The 16956-nt window shown below is 50.3% G+C and overlaps 1 protein-coding gene across 2 annotated transcripts in view; it reads left to right on the top strand.

Moving 5' to 3' along the window:
- The window catches only part of GMEB2 (glucocorticoid modulatory element binding protein 2), a 40527-nt gene extending 29611 nt beyond the window's left edge, over positions 1 to 10916 (top strand). For both annotated transcript variants that reach the window (XM_035302929.3, XM_035302928.3), the window contains exons 6-10: positions 1500 to 1657; positions 3904 to 3975; positions 4294 to 4431; positions 4705 to 4827; positions 7830 to 10916. In XM_035302929.3, the coding sequence (XP_035158820.1) occupies positions 1500 to 1657; positions 3904 to 3975; positions 4294 to 4431; positions 4705 to 4827; positions 7830 to 8470 (1132 nt within the window). In that variant the 3' untranslated portion in view covers positions 8471 to 10916. The remainder of the gene's footprint in view (positions 1 to 1499; positions 1658 to 3903; positions 3976 to 4293; positions 4432 to 4704; positions 4828 to 7829) is intronic.
- The last annotated feature ends 6040 nt before the right edge of the window (positions 10917 to 16956 follow it).

Below are 16956 nucleotides of genomic sequence, written 5' to 3'. Positions count from 1 at the left end.
CAAGGCTGCAGGGAGCTGTGATTATGCCATTGCAATGCAGCTTGGGTTACAGAGTGAGACTCTGTCTTAAAAAACAAAAACAAAAACAAAAAAACAGAAAAAAAGAGAAACAAAAGGATCTGTTCCAATTATGGATTCTGAAAATTAAAAAAAAAAAAAGAAATATATGATCTGGCATTTGTGTATCAGATTGGCAGCCAAATTTAATCTCTTAGCATAGCTTTTATGTTATTCTTTATTTCTGTCCTATCACTGTTTTTTTTCTTTTTTTTTTTTGAGACAGAGTCTTGCTCTGTTGCCCAGCTGGAGTACAGTGGCACCATCTCTGCTCCTGAGTTCAAGTGATTTTCCTCCTCAGCCTCCCGAGTAGCTGGGATTAGAGGCACACACCACCACACTTGGCTAATTTTTGTATTTTTAGTTGAGACGGGATTTCACCATGTTGGTTGGTCTTGAACTCCTGACCTCAGGTGATCCACTTGCCTCAGCCTCCCAAAGTGCTGGGATTCCAGGCGTGAGCTACCACACCTGGCCTTCACTTTATCAGTGAATCATGAGCCACAGTCTTAGTCTGTGTGGGTGTGGCCTCCACCTGCTTCTTAAGGAGGGCCCTTGCTTTGTGCTGGAATCAGAGTTTGAGGACTCATGGGTGACTAACTGGCTCTGGGTCCTTTCCCATGGCTCAGGCCCTGTCCTGCTGAGGTGGCCTCTGATTTTCTGGAATATGGCTGGTGGCACAGCTGTGGGGGCCACCAACCAGATAGGCATGTCCTGAGATGACCACGGAAGCATCAGCCTGTGTGTACCTGAGGTCTGTGCTGCCCAAAGATTAAGTGAGGCTGGAGCCTCTGACCTTTGCTTCATGGGTTGAGGCAGGCTTGTTGAGACACACAGGGCTGAGACTGTGGACCTCTGGAGAGGCAGAAGAGAAAGCCATGGGAGGGTAGTTCTCAGCAGTTTGGGCCGTGCGAAGCCTTCCTGGTAAAGATGAGGATGAGAGGCAGCCAGGGCTGCTGGTGCTCTCCTGTGCCCACATCACACTCCTTTGCTGCCTCTGTGCCTTTAGAAGGAGGAAGGCCTCTGGAAGTTATTTCCCACCTTCCTCTACTTCAGAATGAGTCACACGCATGCAGGTGGGCCAGGCCCACCTTTGTTAGCTGTGGGTCACTCCCTTGGGGGCTGAGGTAGTGGGATGTCCCAGAAAGGCCCAGCCCCCCAGAGTCTTGACAGGTACCTCCAGGACACCTGCTGGCCAGTGCTCGCCTCCTTCCTGGTGACAGTGCCTTGGTGTGCAGCTGGGCCAGCTGCTTCCTCAGCAGCAGAGTCCTGCACGCCGAACTTGTGCTGAGAGGGAAATGGAGCCCACCCTGCCCTGTGGAGCAGCCAGCACCTTTGCTAGGACTGCCCCACACAGGTGGATGGCCCAGGTCAGGGTGGGCGGGCCAGGTGCCTTCAGCCTTGGGGCCGACCTGGGTGTTCCATGCCACCCTCTGCCACAGGAAGATCATGGACTCCGGGGAACTGGACTTCTACCAGCACGACAAGGTCTGCTCCAACACCTGCCGCAGCACCAAGATCGACCTCTCAGGAGCCCGAGTGTCCCTGAGCAGCCCCACGTCAGCCGAGTACATCCCCCTCACACCTGCTGCGGCCGACGGTAGGTGCCCAGGGCTGCTCGTCCTGACCCAGCCCCGCTCTGGCACCGCCACAGAGGGTGACATGCCCCTGCTTGCTCCAGGGCCGCTGGTCTCCTGCGTGGGGCCCCAAAGCATCTGGGATCAGCCTCCTCTTCCCTCACAGGAGATTTGGTGAATTGTTGCTTTCATTGACAAGGAAGCTTGAAGCACTTCTTTTTTTAAGCCGTTTTCATTATAGTATAATCACTCACATGTGGGGAAGGGTATAGCTAGTAAGAGAGAGTGGTGGCCCCACCTGGCCCCTCCCACCCTCATGGCCCAGCCCCAAATCTGGACCCTCTTCCTCCTCACCCACCGAGGCCTACTCTGCTGAGCATCCTGCTGCAGGCATTCCTGCCACTTGGGTTTTTTGGGTGATGGTTTAGATATTCTTCTATATTGGCGTCTGTAGCTCTAAATTGTGGAAAGCTTATTCCCTAGAATTATTTCCAGCTTTATGAATAGAGAAATTTTTCTTAAAACTAAAATTGGACTGGGCACGGTGGCTCACGCCTGTAATCCCAGCTACATGGGAGGCTGAGGCAGGAGAATCCCCTGAACCTGGGAGGCAGAGGTTGCAGTGAGCTGAGATTATGACACTGCACTCTAGCCTGGGCGACAAAGCGAGACTCCATCTCAAAACAGAAACAAAACAAAACAAAAAACAAACTAAAGTTCAAGCGAAGTCAGGTCCTCAGTTCCCTGGTCATGTCACTGGGTGGTCTTTGGTGATGTCGTGTTTCCAGCAATGTCACGTGCATTGTCCCTAAGCTGTCACTCCGCAGTGCTGTTCAGAGCATGTTCCTGTGTGCCAGGGACATCCTTGTTGCTGGCCCAGGTGGGGCTCGGTTGAGTCCTACCCTGTCCCTGCTGGGTAGGAGAGTGAGGCCAGGGCAGCAGGGAGGCCTCACCTTTCTCCCAGACCCTGTTCCACGTCCTGCTGGAGCAGACTGGCAGGTTCAATGCTGAGTCCTCAGAAGCCCAGGACGCTTGGGCTGCTGTGGGAGGGGCTGGCCTTCGCTTGCCCTTTCCTCAGTCAGTGCTTAGTATGCAGTGATTGGGCGTGGCATAACTTAGCTCCTACCTGGTCCAAGGCCACAGGCAGGGAGCTGGGTGGTCAGGGTGTGGCCCCTCCTGGAGACTTGGGGAGCACAGGGCTGTGTGGGGAGGGGTGGCCAGGCACTGCTGGGGACTGGCACAGGGTGGAGCCCAGCGTCCTGTCTGTCCTCCTTGGGGCCTCCCCAGCGGCTCCATTGTGTTAGCATTGGCTCCATGTGACCGCCTGCTGGGAAAGGGACTGGGCCTTCTATACCCTGGAGTCAGTGCCTCACAGCCAGGCTGAGGCTCAGCTCTTCGGAGGATGATTCTGGTTCTTTAACCTGAAAGCTCTAGGAACCATTGACTTGGCTACTGTGCAGTTAGTAAAAGATGGTGTATCAGCCCAAACTAGGAAAAACATTCACACCCCAAATAATTCCAGGTATACAATATTAAATAATATTCACCACTGCCATGTCTTTGATGAGTGTGGAAAAGGCCAGCATAATATTGAAAAGCTTACCAAAATATTAAACTGCTTCTGGGTCTGTTTTTTAAGCTGGATCTGTGTATAAAATCTCCATCAGAAACTGCCAGAAATGACCAAATATGAGCCACATGCCTGGTTGTGTCCTGCAGGCACTAGAGAGACACCCATGGGAAGAGCCAGAACAGGTTTTGTCCCTCAGAGCCCCACCTGTTCAGGTTTAGAAGAATGGACGCATGATAGCTACTAAGATTTATGATGACGTCAGTGAAGCGTCACAAGTAGAGGCGAGATGAGAGCGGCCCCACGGGCGACAGGTCTGGCTGCAGAGCAGGATTCCAGGGTCTCGTCAGGCGGAAAAATCACCTTGTCTCACTCTTGATAGTCAAGTGGAAAGTGCTTGTTGAGTAAAGTCATAGATGGACAAGAAGAGTAGATTGTTGAGGATCATTGGAACTGGGTGATGAGTTCCAGGGGTTTCTTTTTGCCTTCTTTCTCCTTTGACAACATCTGTGACTGAAATTGATGTAAAATACAAGGGAGGTGCATGCTGTGGCTATACTAGTGTATGTCCTGTATTTGTCAGCTTTGTGAAAACAGATGGTAAACAGGTTCAGAAGGTGGTGTGAGGAGGGCCGGCAAGGTATGGGGGTGTGGGGCTGAGGTCAAACAGTACTCACCAAGCTTCCTTTTCGGCTGCAGTGAATGGGTCTCCTGCGACCATCACCATAGAGACCTGTGAAGACCCTGGCGACTGGACTGCAGCCATTGGAGGTACAAAGTTCCTCATGGGCTTCTCACAAGTCCTGGTGGGGTGGTGGGGTCTCTGCCTGCCTGAGGCCACATAGGGGCTTCAGGAATCCAGGTGTGGCCAGTGGGGTCTTTAGGGAGAAAGGTCTGGCCACCGCCACCGTTGTCCTGGGTGCTCTGAGGCTGAGCTCCGTGGCTGCCTTGCCAGATTTTGGCACTGTGTATGTGTCTGGGCAGTGCAAGCCCAGCTTAGTGCCAGGCACTGCCGGCTCCAGCGTGGTCTTCGTGGCCTCCCTGTGTGGCAGCGCTTTCCCTGCCCACTGAACCCTCCTTCCTTCACAGATGACACGTTTACCTTCTGGCGGGGGCTGAAGGATGCTGGCCTGCTAGACGAGGTCATCCAGGAGTTCCACCAGGAGTTGATGGAGACCATGAGAGGCCTGCAGCAGCGGGCCCAGGACCCTCCCCTGCAGCTTCGAGGTGAGGAGCTGCCTCTTCTCTCTGCCGGCTCCTTGGCCCAGGAGTGTCTGCACTCCTGTGCTGCTGGGGTGGAGGCTAGATCTGGGCTTGGGAACCCTGCTGTGCTGAGGCTGAACTTGGGGTGGCGGGAGGATGGCCTCGGTGTGTCTGAGTCCTTGCCCTCTGAGCCGGGCTCCTGGCTGGCCAGGTTCCTGAGGAGCTGCCCCTGTGGTGGCCTTCTGGCTCTCTGGGAAGGGACTGGGTTCTCACTGAGTGTGCGCGTTGCCCTTTAAGATGCCGTACTCCTCAACAACATTGTGCAGAACTTCGGCATGCTGGACCTGGTGAAGAAGGTGCTGGCCAGCCACAAGTGCCAGATGGACCGTTCAAGGGAGCAGTACGCCCGGGACCTGGCAGGTACACCAAGCCCACCCCCACCCCTGCCCCCGTCCCCGCCCTGTCTCTGACCCCGGGCGGCAGGCTGAGGACCTGGGAGCCCCCTGTTTGCCCCCTGGCTGCGTCCACTGCACTTCCTTGAGTCACAGCCACCGTGGCCAGCCTCTCTCCATAGCTGTTGTGCAAGGAAAACACCCCAAGCTTATGTGATGTGGTCGGGCCTCGCCATCACACAAAGCGCTGGTTCTTACATTTACCAACATTTCTGTGATGAACCAAATAGTTATTTAAGAGAAGATGAGAGAGGCCAGGTGCAGTGGCTCACGCCTGTAATCCCAGCACTTTGGGAGGCCGAGGCGGGTAGATTACTTGAGGCCAGGAGTTCGAGACCAGCCTGGCTAACATGGTAAAACCGTGTCTCAACTAAAAATACAAACAATTAGCCAGGTGTGGTGGTGCAAGCCTGTAATCCCAGCTACTCCCAGCTTGAGCCTGGGAGGCAGAAGTTGCAGTGAGCTGAGATCGCGCCACTGCACTCCAGCCTGGGTGACAGAGCAACACTTGTCTCAAAAAAGAAAGAGATGACAGAATGGGAAGGGCTGGTTCTGACCGCGCTTGGAGCTCAAGCCTCTGACATTGCTGCATTTCCTCCACGCTCCTCTTCACGCTCCTCTTGGGGTCTGTGTTTACTGTATGTTCACCATGTGTGTGTTCACCCTGTGTGTGTGTTCACTGTATGTGTTCACTGTGTGTGTATTCACTGTGTGTTCACCGTGTGTGTTCACTGTGTGTTCACCATGTGTGTATTCACTGTGTTCACCATGTGTGTATTCACTGTGTTCACCGTGTGTGTGTATTCACTGTGTTCACCATGTGTGTGTATTCACTCTATGTGTTTACCATGTGTGTGTATTCACTGTGTTCACCGGGTGTGTGTATTCACCGTATGTGTTCACCATGTGTGTGTATTCACTGTATGTGTTCACCATGTATGTGTATTCACTGTGTTCACTGTGTGTGTGTATTCACCGTATGTGTTCACCATGTGTGTGTATTCACTGTATGTGTTCACCATGTGTGTGTATTCACTGTGTTCACTGTGTGTGTGTATTCAGTGTTCACCATGTGTGTGTATTCACTGTATGTGTTCACCATGTATGTGTATTCACTGTGTTCACTGTGTGTGTGTATTCACTGTATGTGTTCACCATGTGTTCACTATGTGTGTATTCACTGTGTGTTCACCGTATGTTCACTGTGTGTTCACTGTGTTCACCGTGTGTGTATTCACTGTATGTGTTCACCGTGTGTGTGTATTCACTGTGTGTGTGTATTCACCGTATGTGTTCACCATGTGTGTGTATTCACTGTATGTGTTTACCATGTGTGTGTATTCACTGTGTTCACTGTGTGTGTATTCACTGTATGTGTTCACCGTGTGTTCACTATGTGTGTATTCACTGTGTTCACCGTATGTTCACTGTGTGTTCACTGTGTTCACCGTGTGTGTATTCACTGTATGTGTTCACCGTGTGTGTGTATTCACTGTATGTGTTCACCGTGTGTTCACTGTGTGTATTCACTGTGTGTTCACATGTGTGTATTCACTGTGTTCACTGTGTGTATATTCACTGTGTTCACAGTGTGTGTGTATTCACTGTGTGTTCACCGTGTCTGTATTCACTGTATGTGTTCACCGTGTGTATGTGTTCATTGTGTGTTTATTCACTGTGTGTGTTCACTGTGTGTTCACGATGTGTGTATTCAATGTTCACTGTGTGTGTGTATTCACTGTATGTGTTCACCGTGTATATATGTTCACTGTGTGTATATTTACTGTGTTCACCGTGTGTGTTCACTGTGTTCACCGTGTGTGTTCACCATGTGTGTATTCACTGTGTGTTCACTGTGTGTGTATTCACTGTATGTGTTCACCGTGTGTGTATTCACTGTGTGTGTTTACCGTGTTCATATGTTCACCGTCTACATTCACTGTGTTCACCGTGTGTATTCACTGTGTGTCCACCGTGTGTGTGTATTCACTGTATGTGTTCACTGTGTGTATTCACTCTGTGTGTTTACCATGTGTTCACCATGTGTGTTCACTGTGTTCACCATATGTGTATTCACTGTGTTCACCGTGTGTATTCACTGTGTTCACTGTGTGTGTGTTCACTGTGTTCACCGTGTGTATATTCACTGTGTGTGTTCACCATGTGTGTGTTCACTCTGTGTGTGTTCACCGTGTGTATTCACTGTGTGTGTGTTCATGGTGTATGTTCACTGTATTCATGTGTGTGCACTGTGTTCACTGTGTGTTCACTGTGTGTTCATTGCATATGGTTCAGCGTGTGTGTGTTCAGTTTGTTCACTGTGTTTGCACTGTGTTCACTGTGTGTCTTCATGTGTGTTCAGTGTGTTTACTGTGTGTTCACCATGTGTGTGCACTGTGTTCACCGTGTGTTCACTGTGTGTTTACTGTGTGTTCAATGTGTGTGCACAGTGTTTGCACTGTGTGTGCAGTGTGTTCACTGTGTTCGCTGTGTGTGCAGTGTGTTCACTGTGTGTGCACTGTGCAGTGTGTTCACTGTGTTTGTGCAGTGTGTTCACTGTGTTCACTGTGTGCGTGTGCAGTGTGTTCACTGTGTCTCTGCATGTTTAAACGTATGTGTCATATGTGCCGTTTTTTTCCTCTTGATCTTAATATGTCACAAGAGCAACTTTCCACGTTGGGTATGTGAGCTCATGGGGGGGGGTCTGACAGCCTTGCCATGCTTGCGCCTGGGTCTGTGTGGGTCCTGGGGTCCAAGGACTGTCTTGGGCCCCGCCTCCCACAGACCTCACCTTTGGTGGGTGGCTGCGTGGTCATCTGGGTTTGTGGCATCAGGTGAGCAGACCTGAGTTGATGCTGAGCCACAGGCCACCCAGTGATGGAGTGGTGCATCTGCCCCCGTCCTGTGTGACGCGGTCCGTGCCCCTTTGCCTGCCCCTGCGGTGACACCATCCCTCCTACCTCCCCGCAGCCCTGGAACAGCAGTGTGACGAGCATCGCCGCCGGGCCAAGGAGCTCAAGCACAAGTCCCAGCACCTCAGCAACGTGCTCATGACGCTAACACCAGTCTCCCTGCCACCGCCTGTGAAGCGGCCCCGGCTTGCGCGGGCCACGTCAGGACCGGCCGCCATGGCCTCGCAGGTGCTCACCCAGTCTGCCCAGCTGGCGCTCGGCCCAGGCATGACCGTCCCTCAGCTGACCAGCGTGCCCCTTGGTAAAGTGGTGTCCACGCTGCCGTCCACTGCCCTGGGCAAGAGTTCCCTTCAGGCTCCTCCCACCAGCTCCCCAGCCTCCCCGCTGCTCGGGGGCTACACAGTCTTAGCCTCCTCGGGCTCCACCTACCCGAGCACAGTGGAGATCCACCCGGACGCATCCAGCCTCACGGTCCTGAGCACAGCCGCCGTGCAGGATGGCAGCACGGTGTTCAAGGTGGTCAGCCCGTTGCAGCTGCTTACCTTGCCCGGCCTGGGCCCCACCCTGCAGAACGTGGCCCAGGCCTCACCGGGTGCCAGCACAATTGTGACAGTACCCACAGGGGCTGCCCCTGGGCCTGAGGAGCACACGGCCACCATCGAGGTGGCTGCCATGGCAGAGGACCATGAGCGGAAGTAGCCAATGGCAGGGCAAGGTCCCTGGGACAGATTGGGCTGGCTACCTCTCAGCCGCGGCAGCAGGGAGTGGCAGAGGCCTCAGGGCTGGCTCGGGCAGGTGGGTCACGTGGGCTGCAGAACCAAAGAGAGGAATCGCCAAAACAAATCACGAGAAGAGAGAAGGGGACAGAACAGCGAGAGCAACCTGGAAAATTGGCCTTCAGGTCCCACGTTTCCTCCCCCTTTTTTCTTGGGAAATATATTTTTCCATCTGTTGCTTATTAATACTGTTTACACATTGGGCTTTGATCAGGAGCCAGGTGGGCGGGGACAAGGGGGAGCCTGGGTGTGGCTGGGGCAGAGGAAGCAGAGCCAGCGCAGAGTGAGCGTGACTCTGCAGGTGCTGGAGGTGGTGCAGCAGGTCACGAGGTCCCTGTGTTTGCGCCCAGCCAGACCCCTGGGGACATTACTAACACATGACTTGGGAACTGTGCCCAAGTGTGAGACCTATGGATCCTATGGATTTGCTTTCTTCCCACAGTTTTCTGTAGGTTTAGTGTGGCTGGCATCCTGTTCCCCTGCCTGTGTGGGAACACGCACCCAGAGCTCAGGTGCAGATCCCAGGCGGGTGCCCGCCTCCCCCGCCCCCCACCGGTGCTCAGGAGGCCTAGGGGCCGCAGATGAGGCGTGGTCCAGGCATTGTTGCACATGTACTGAGGGTGTGTTTAAGTGAATTGCTTAATAGGCTTCTAGGAAGAGTCAGATTTAAAGCATTTTCAACCAAAATCATGCTGAGTGCTAGGCTTCTGGACTCAGCTCTGGGGGTGGCCCCTGAGCACTGTGAGTGCACCTAACCTGGTGCAAGGTCTTAGGCAGCCCCTTCCTGAGCCAGCCCCTCCCAGGGGTCTGAGATCCGTGAGGTGTGTCCCTAGGGCTTCCGTCCTGGGCGGGGCATAAACAACCAGTCGCTGTAGAGGTGGAGGATTCGAGTCGGGGGCCTTCAGCTTGGGCTGCTTGGCCATAGGACAGCCCTTGGCTCCCCAGCCCCCTGTCCCCATGCAGTCCCAGGCTGGTCCTCGGTGGTCTCTGTCCAAGGGAGAGCCCCTGGGTGTTTAGGAGGCTGCCCGGGGTGGGCTGGTCAGGGCAGCTGCCGAAGGTGGAGCCCAGAGCGTGTCTGGAGGGACTGTCCGTGGCTCTCCGCAGACCTGGCCTTGTACTCAAGGAAGAGGAGACTGAGGCCCCTCCAGGTCAGGGCTGCTGGGGCAGACATCTCAGGGAGCATTCAGCTCAGGCCTCTTGCCGTCTCCGGCAGGACGTGTCCCGGGAGGACCCTGAGGGCCAGATGCCCCTGGATGCTCCTGCAGATTCTGTTGGCAGCTGAAGGCCCATCTGAGGCCCCACAATTCGAGGGTCCCATGTCCCACTTCACTGGTCTGAAGGGAACTGGCTGCTGTCTGTGCAGCGAGTGGCCCAGAGCCTACCTCTGTGCTGTTGTCACCAGGACCTGTCCTGCCTGCCCCCACCCATGTCAAGCTACTGAGGCTGTGTCTTGTTTGTTCCTTCTGTTACATTCTGTTTGCTGTTGTCGGCTGGTTTGGGCGTGACGTTTACGTTTATGTACATACTCCATGCTAAGACTCATTTCTGCTCCAGCTGAGTCCTGCTACATGCAGCAGTATGACCCTGTGGGCGCCAGGAGGGCCCTGCAGCCCCACCCCACCAGCTCAGACCCTGGAACTAATACAGCTGCCTGTGACCCTGGGGCCTGTGACCCTCCAGCGGCTTTCCTTTGTCAAAGTCATGAGCCCGTCTACCTTTCCAGCCCTTGCTGAATGCAACTTTCTCAGTGGGTTGTGGGTTCATTTCCTTTCTTTTTAAGAACAAGATTGGGACCTTTTCTGCCCCTGCCCCTTTAGCTACTGAGGCATTGGGAGAGGAAGTTAATTTCAGAGCCATACAAAAATAAGCCACGACCATCTTTAGAATCAATTCCCAATCCCCCATTCCCAGTGCTTCCCAAGGCCCTTGGGGATGTCTGCTGCCCACCCAGTTCCTCCTGGCAGGGACTCCAAGTCACGGAGTGGGGAAGGGCCCTGGAGAAGCCTCCATGCTCAAGGGAACCACCCTGCAGTGGGCAGGGGAGGTTTGTTCAGCACCGCCCCCCGGCTCCTCCAGGTCCTGCTGGCTCCTCAGGGGCAGGGTTTTCTGGACCTCCCAGTTCTGCGCCTTGGGGCTGCCAGTACTCAGAGAGGAAGAACTTCTCATCCACGTACAGAACACGGGTTTTCATGGCTGCCTTTGGTTTGCTTTTCTGAGAAGATAGGATTGGATTGGATTTTGCAGAGGGCGAGAACTTCTCTCTGTGCCTGCTCAGGCACCCTGGGGAAGGGCCATGTTTGAGTTTTGCTTTGTATGTTGTTTTGCAAGTATCTGCCTGGTACTTCGAATTAAAATAAAAACATTTTTCGTAGTTTGAGTATCTTTCTCTTGGAATGAAGTGTGGAGAGAATAAAATCTATAAACAAGCCCAAGGCAAATGTGCCAGTCCTGGCCCCGCCCCCACTCACACCCACATGCTTAGCCCTTCCAGATGTGGCCTGGGGGGCTTCAGGGGACTTCTAGGGTATCCTGAGGTCAAAGCTGTTTTCATCATGGCAGGTGTCCTCTCCCCAGCTGCCCGAGTTGTTTTCCAGAGGCCCGGCAGGAGGAGCATGGCCATTTTAGTTGTTAGTGCTACCACAGGCTGGGGGCTTGCGAGCTGCAGAGATTCACTTCTGTAGTTCTGCACGCTGGTGAGTCCGGGATCAAGAGCATCAACAGATTCGAGGCCTGGTGAGGGTTTTGAGGGTGTCCTGCAAACCACTTGGAGGATGATAGTGAGAACAGCCTTGGCCCCACCTTGACCTGAGGCTGGCGTTGGAGGCAGCTCCACTAACCAGCAGAGAGAGGTCATGGCAGCACAGGAGCTCAGCAGACTCACCTTCAGGCGGGCCGCTTCCTCCCCTCTCCCAGGGCTCAGTACTAGAGACTTCTCATTACCAGTGCTGTTCCCCTCCCTGCTGACGTGGTCCACAGAGGAACCTGTGCACGAGCCACTGGCTGGCCTCCCAGACTCACGGCCGAACAAGAGGTAGACAGACTCACGGCCGAACAAGAGGTAGACAGAAATACATGCTGCATGGCACCACTTAGGAAAGTTGGACACTTCCCTCAAAGCAGAATAGCGTCGAAAACCGGGTCACTAGGTGCCCTCCAGGGCAGTGGCTGAGGGGCACGAGGCGCTGGTTACAAGAATTCACTCTGAAACCTGCCCTTCTCCTCTGGCTGCTTTTTCTACATGTGCCCTGTTGCAGCCCAGAGTGACAAACGCACGACATGTCCTTCCAGCACACATTGGCACGGGACCACCCTCCCCACGTCGGCCAGCTCAGATTTGGTGCATATGAGACAGCGCTCCTGCTTCCCCGCCATGCTCTGCCGTTGGGCCACATGGGAAAGGGGAGCATCAGCACCCACTCACTCGCTCAGCCCATCTTCCTGCAACCTCACATCCACGATGCATTCCCTTCCTGTCTGGCCAGGCCCCCTGCATCTCTCAGGTCAATGTACGTACCTGGCTCCCACCTCTGGCCATTCCAACCCTTCTGCTCCCCATTCTCTACACTGTGGCCCTTCCCATTTGCTCACATGGCCTGGGCACGCCCATCATCCTCTCTGCCTCTGGAGGGGGCTATGTCCCTCAATATTCTACGTGATACCTCCTCCTCTTGATACTTCTTGGGGTTTCAGAGGCTACAAGATAAAAACCTACAGGGAGTCATGTCTTGTGCCCACTGAGCGTCCCCAGGGGCAGGCTCCTGCATTGGCCGCTTGTCCCCACAGGAGTGGGGAGTGGCTGTGGCCTGTCCATCCCAGGCTCACAGCTCTCCAGAGAGCAGCGTCCCCACAGAGGGTGGAGTTCTGCATGATGTTCCAGTGTTTGGATGGCCACAGTGTGCCATTCAGCTACTGAGGGACATCTTGGTTGCTTCCAAGTTTTGGCAATTATGAGTAAAGCTTCTATTTAAAAACCTTGTGCAAATTTTTGTGTGGATGTAAGCTTTCAACTCATTTGGGCAAATACCAAGGGGTGAAACCGCTAGATTGTGTGCTGAGAATATATTTAGTTTTGTAAGAAACAGCTCAAGTGTCTTCCACCAGAGGCCCAGCATTTAGCATCCCAGCAGCAGTGAGGGAGGGCTCCTGCCGCTTCACGTCGTCGCCAGCAGATGGCACTGTCAGTGTTTTGGGTTTGGGGCATTATTTTTATTTTTTTTCGAGATGGAGTCTTGCTGTGTCACCCAGGCTGGAGTGCAGTGGCACCATCTCCACTCACTGCAACCTCTGACCCCTGGGTTCAAATGATTCTCCTGCCTCAGTCTCCCGAGCAGCGTGGGACTACAGGTGCCCACCACACCTGGCTAATTTTTGTATTTTTAGTAGAGATGGGGTTTTACCATGTTGGCCAGGCTGGTCTCGAACTCCCGACCTCAGGTGATCTGCCCGCCTCGGCCTCCCAAAGTGCTGGGATCACAGGTGGGAGCCACCACATCTGGCCCAACTGATTTTATTTTAAAAATATTTTCATAGAGACAGGGTCTTACTGAAGAGAGAGATCCAAGATGGCTGATTACTAGCGGCTCCCAGTGAAAGCGCAGAGAACGAGAGGACGCCACACTTTCAGACGAATTTTTGTTCTTCACGGACCAGGAGATTCCCAGCAGAGGAGCCCCACGGGTCGCCAGCGCGACTCTTGGGTCCGGCGCAGCAGTTTTGACAGCGCCCTGGCACGGTGGTTCTTGGTGCTGAGTAAACGGGACTGGGTCCCCTTTTGGTCAACGTTTGGAGCTCCGGGAAGGCAGAGTCACCTATTCAGCTGATTGAAAAATGGACTCAAGAAGGAAGCCAGACCAGAGATTCCCTGGCAGAAAAGCACCATGAATCTTAATGCCTTAGCCAGAGCAGGGAATCAAGTTGGATGTCCACCCAGAGACCTAACTTGAAAGTCAGTAATTACAAAGATGACAGGTGGATAAATTTACAATGATGGGAAGAAACCAGCGTAAAAAGGCTGAGAATACCCAATATCAGAACGCCTCTCCCTCTACAGGCGATCACAGTTCCTCATCAACAGGGGAACAAGGCCTGATGGAAAACGAGTGTGTTCCATTAACAGAATTAGGCTTCAGAAGGTGGATAATAAGAAACTTCTGTGAATTAAAAGATCATGTTGTAGCCCAATGTAAAGAAACTAAGAACCTTGAAAAAAGGTTTGATGAAATCCTATCAAGAATAGACAATCTAGAGAGGAATATAAGTGAATTAATGGAACTGAAAAATACAATACTAGAACTCTGAGAAGTATGCACAGATATTAACAGTCGAATTGATCAAGCAGAAGAAAGGATATCAGAGGTCAAAGACCAACTTAATGAAATGAAACAAGAAGACAAGATTAGAGAAGAAAGAGTAAAAAGGAATGAGCAAAGTCCCCAAGAAATATGGGACTATGTGAAAAGACCTAATTTACGTTTGATATGTATACATGAATGTCATGAAGAGAATGAATCCAAGCTAGAAAATATTCTTCAGGATATTATTCAGGAAAACTTTCCTAACCTAGTAAGGCAGAACAATATTCAACTCCAGGTAATACAGAGAACACCACAAAGATATTCCTCAAGTAGAGCAACCCCAAGACATATAATCATTAGATTCACCAGGGTTGAAATAAAGGAGAAAATTTTAAGGGCAGCCAGAGAGAAAGGTCAGGTTACCCATAAAGGGAAGCCTATCAGACTCACAGCAGATCTCTCAGCAGAAACCCTACAAACTAGAAGAGAGTGAGGGTCAATATTCAATATCCTCAAAGAAAAGAATTTTCAACCCAGAATCTCATATCCAGCCAAAGTAAGCTTCATAAATGAGGGAAAAATAAAATTTTTCACAAACAAGCAAGCACTCGGAGATTTCATCACCACCAGGCCTGCTTTACAAGAGCTTCTGAAAGAAGCACTATACACAGAAAGGAACACCAGTATCAGTCATCCTAAAAACTCACCAAAAGGTAAAGAATATCTCCATAATGAAGAATCTATATCAACTAATGGGCAAAATAGCCAGCGAGCATTAAATGACAATATTAAACTCATAAATATCAATATTAATCCTAAATTTAAATGGATTAAATGCCCCAATCAAATACACAGACAGGCAAATTGAATAAAAAGTCAAAACCCATTGGTACGCTGTATCCAGATCCATCTCATAAGCAAGGACACACAAAGACTCAAAACAAAGGGTTGAAGACTCACCAATCAAATGGAGAGAGAAAAAAAAAACGAGTTGTAACTTTCATCTCTGACAAAATAGACTTTAATAGTAACAAAGACTAAAAGAAACAAAGAAGGACATTACATAACGGTAAAAGGATCAATGCAACAGCAGGAGTCAATGATCATAAATATATATGCACCCAATATAGGAACACCCAGATACATAAGACAAGTTCTTAATGACTTATAAAGAGACCTGGACTCCCGCATCATAATAGTGGAAGACTTTGACACCACATTGTTAATATTTGATGGATCAATGAGATAGAAAATTAACAGGGACATCTATGATTTGAACTCAGACCTGGAACAAGTAAACTGAATATTTATAGAATTCTTCACCCCAGGTCCACAGAACATACATTTTTCTCAGTATCACATTACACCTATTTTGAAAGTGACCACATAATTGGAAGTAAATCACCCTTCAGCATTTGCATAGCATTTCACAGACTTAAATGAAATATTGGTTGGCTGTTTGTTTGTTATTTTCTTCCCTTATTCCTTCCTGTCTCTGCAGTTAAGCACAATTATCGGCAAAAAAGAGGTTTTTAAAACCTATTTTTAGATTGCATTCCAGCCTGGGCAATAGAGCAAGACTCCTGCTCTCTCTCCCCCTTTCTCTTTCTTTCAAAAAAAAAATATGAGCCAATTACTTTCAACTTTCTTAGATTTGTTGAAGGACTTTCTCTTTTACTACTATAATTTTTACTTGAACTTTCTCACTAGTTGTATGAAAAAACCCATAAAAAAAAGAAAAAGTATTCAAGGCAGATGGTGACAATATTTTAGACTTTTGGTTAGGGTCAAGTGATAGAATTCATCACTAAGGGGCAGAAAAATCAACTAAATCAAAATCAAGGCCAAGAGTATCACTCTGAAGACTGCTAGGCTTCTTAAAAAAAAAAAAAAAAAGAGAGACAGGGTCTTACTGTGTTGCCCAGGCTGGTCTCGAACTCCTAGGCTCACATGATCCTCTGGCCTTGGCCTCCCAGAGCTTTGGGATTACAGCTGTGAGCCACTGTGCCTGGCCCTGCCCACTCACACAGGTGAGTGGCCGTTACTGTTTTAGTTTGCAGATTGCTAATGGCACATGAGGGGAAGCATCTTTTCATGGCTGCAGCTTTGCCTTCTCTCTGTCTCCTTTGGTGAGGTGATCTTCAGATCTTTTGTTTGTTTAAAAAACCAGGTTGTTCATTATTGTTGAGTTTTAAGAGTTCTTTGCATATTTTGGATAATAATCCCTTATCAGACGTGTTTTTGTTTCAAGATGGAATCTCATTCTTGTCACCCAGGCTGGAGTGCAATGGTGCAATCTCGGCTCACTGCCACCTCTGTTTCCCGGGTTCAAGTGATTCTCCTGCCTCAGCCTCCCAAGTAGCTGGGATTACAGGCTTGAGCCACCACGCCCAGCCAATTTTCATTGTTTTAGTAGATACAGGGTTTCACCATGTTGGTGAAGTGCTGCAAAGAAAAATCAGCACCAAGAAAAAGATCTCTCAGCAAGGCAATCTACTTCCTGCAGAAAGGGTACCCTCACCAGCAGCCTTGCCACGAGAGTACAACCAACAAAGAAAAAGCAGACAAATTTATCTCTTTTTTTCTTTCTTTTTTTTTTTTAGAGGGAAAAAGAGAAAAAGAAGGGAAAAAAAGAAAAAGAGGGAAAAAGGAATATTACTTCATTCCTAAAATGGGTTTCAATAATGGCTGATCAATATTTTGAGTGTTTAAAGTGGTTAATGCATATTTTATGTGTTTAAAATGGAGATCTCTATTGTGTTTATTTGTTCTGGCTCTGAGTTCAAGTCCTGGATATTGTTATCAATTTGTTGTCTCATTGAATCTAAATCTCATTATGTGTCTTATGTATCTGGGTGTTAAGATCTCTTATTGTTACATTAATCCTTTTACGCTTGCATCCTTGTAGCTTTGAAATCTATTTTATTAAGTGTGAGAATTGCAACTCCTGCTTTTTATTTATTTTTGCTCTCCATTTGGTTGGTGAGTTTTTTTCCATCCCCTTGTTTTGAGTCTTTGTATATCTTTAGATATATCGTTAGATTTTGTGGATAATGTGTATTTTGTGTGTTTAAAATGGAGAGCTCTATTGAGTTTATTTGTTCTGGATCTTAGC

The sequence above is a fragment of the Callithrix jacchus genome, chromosome 5, assembly GCF_049354715.1.
Source record: "Callithrix jacchus isolate 240 chromosome 5, calJac240_pri, whole genome shotgun sequence".
Classification (NCBI taxonomy): Eukaryota; Metazoa; Chordata; class Mammalia; order Primates; family Cebidae; genus Callithrix; species Callithrix jacchus.
Note: the sequence above shows the minus strand (reverse complement) of the source record. Positions and strands in the feature narration are given on the sequence as shown.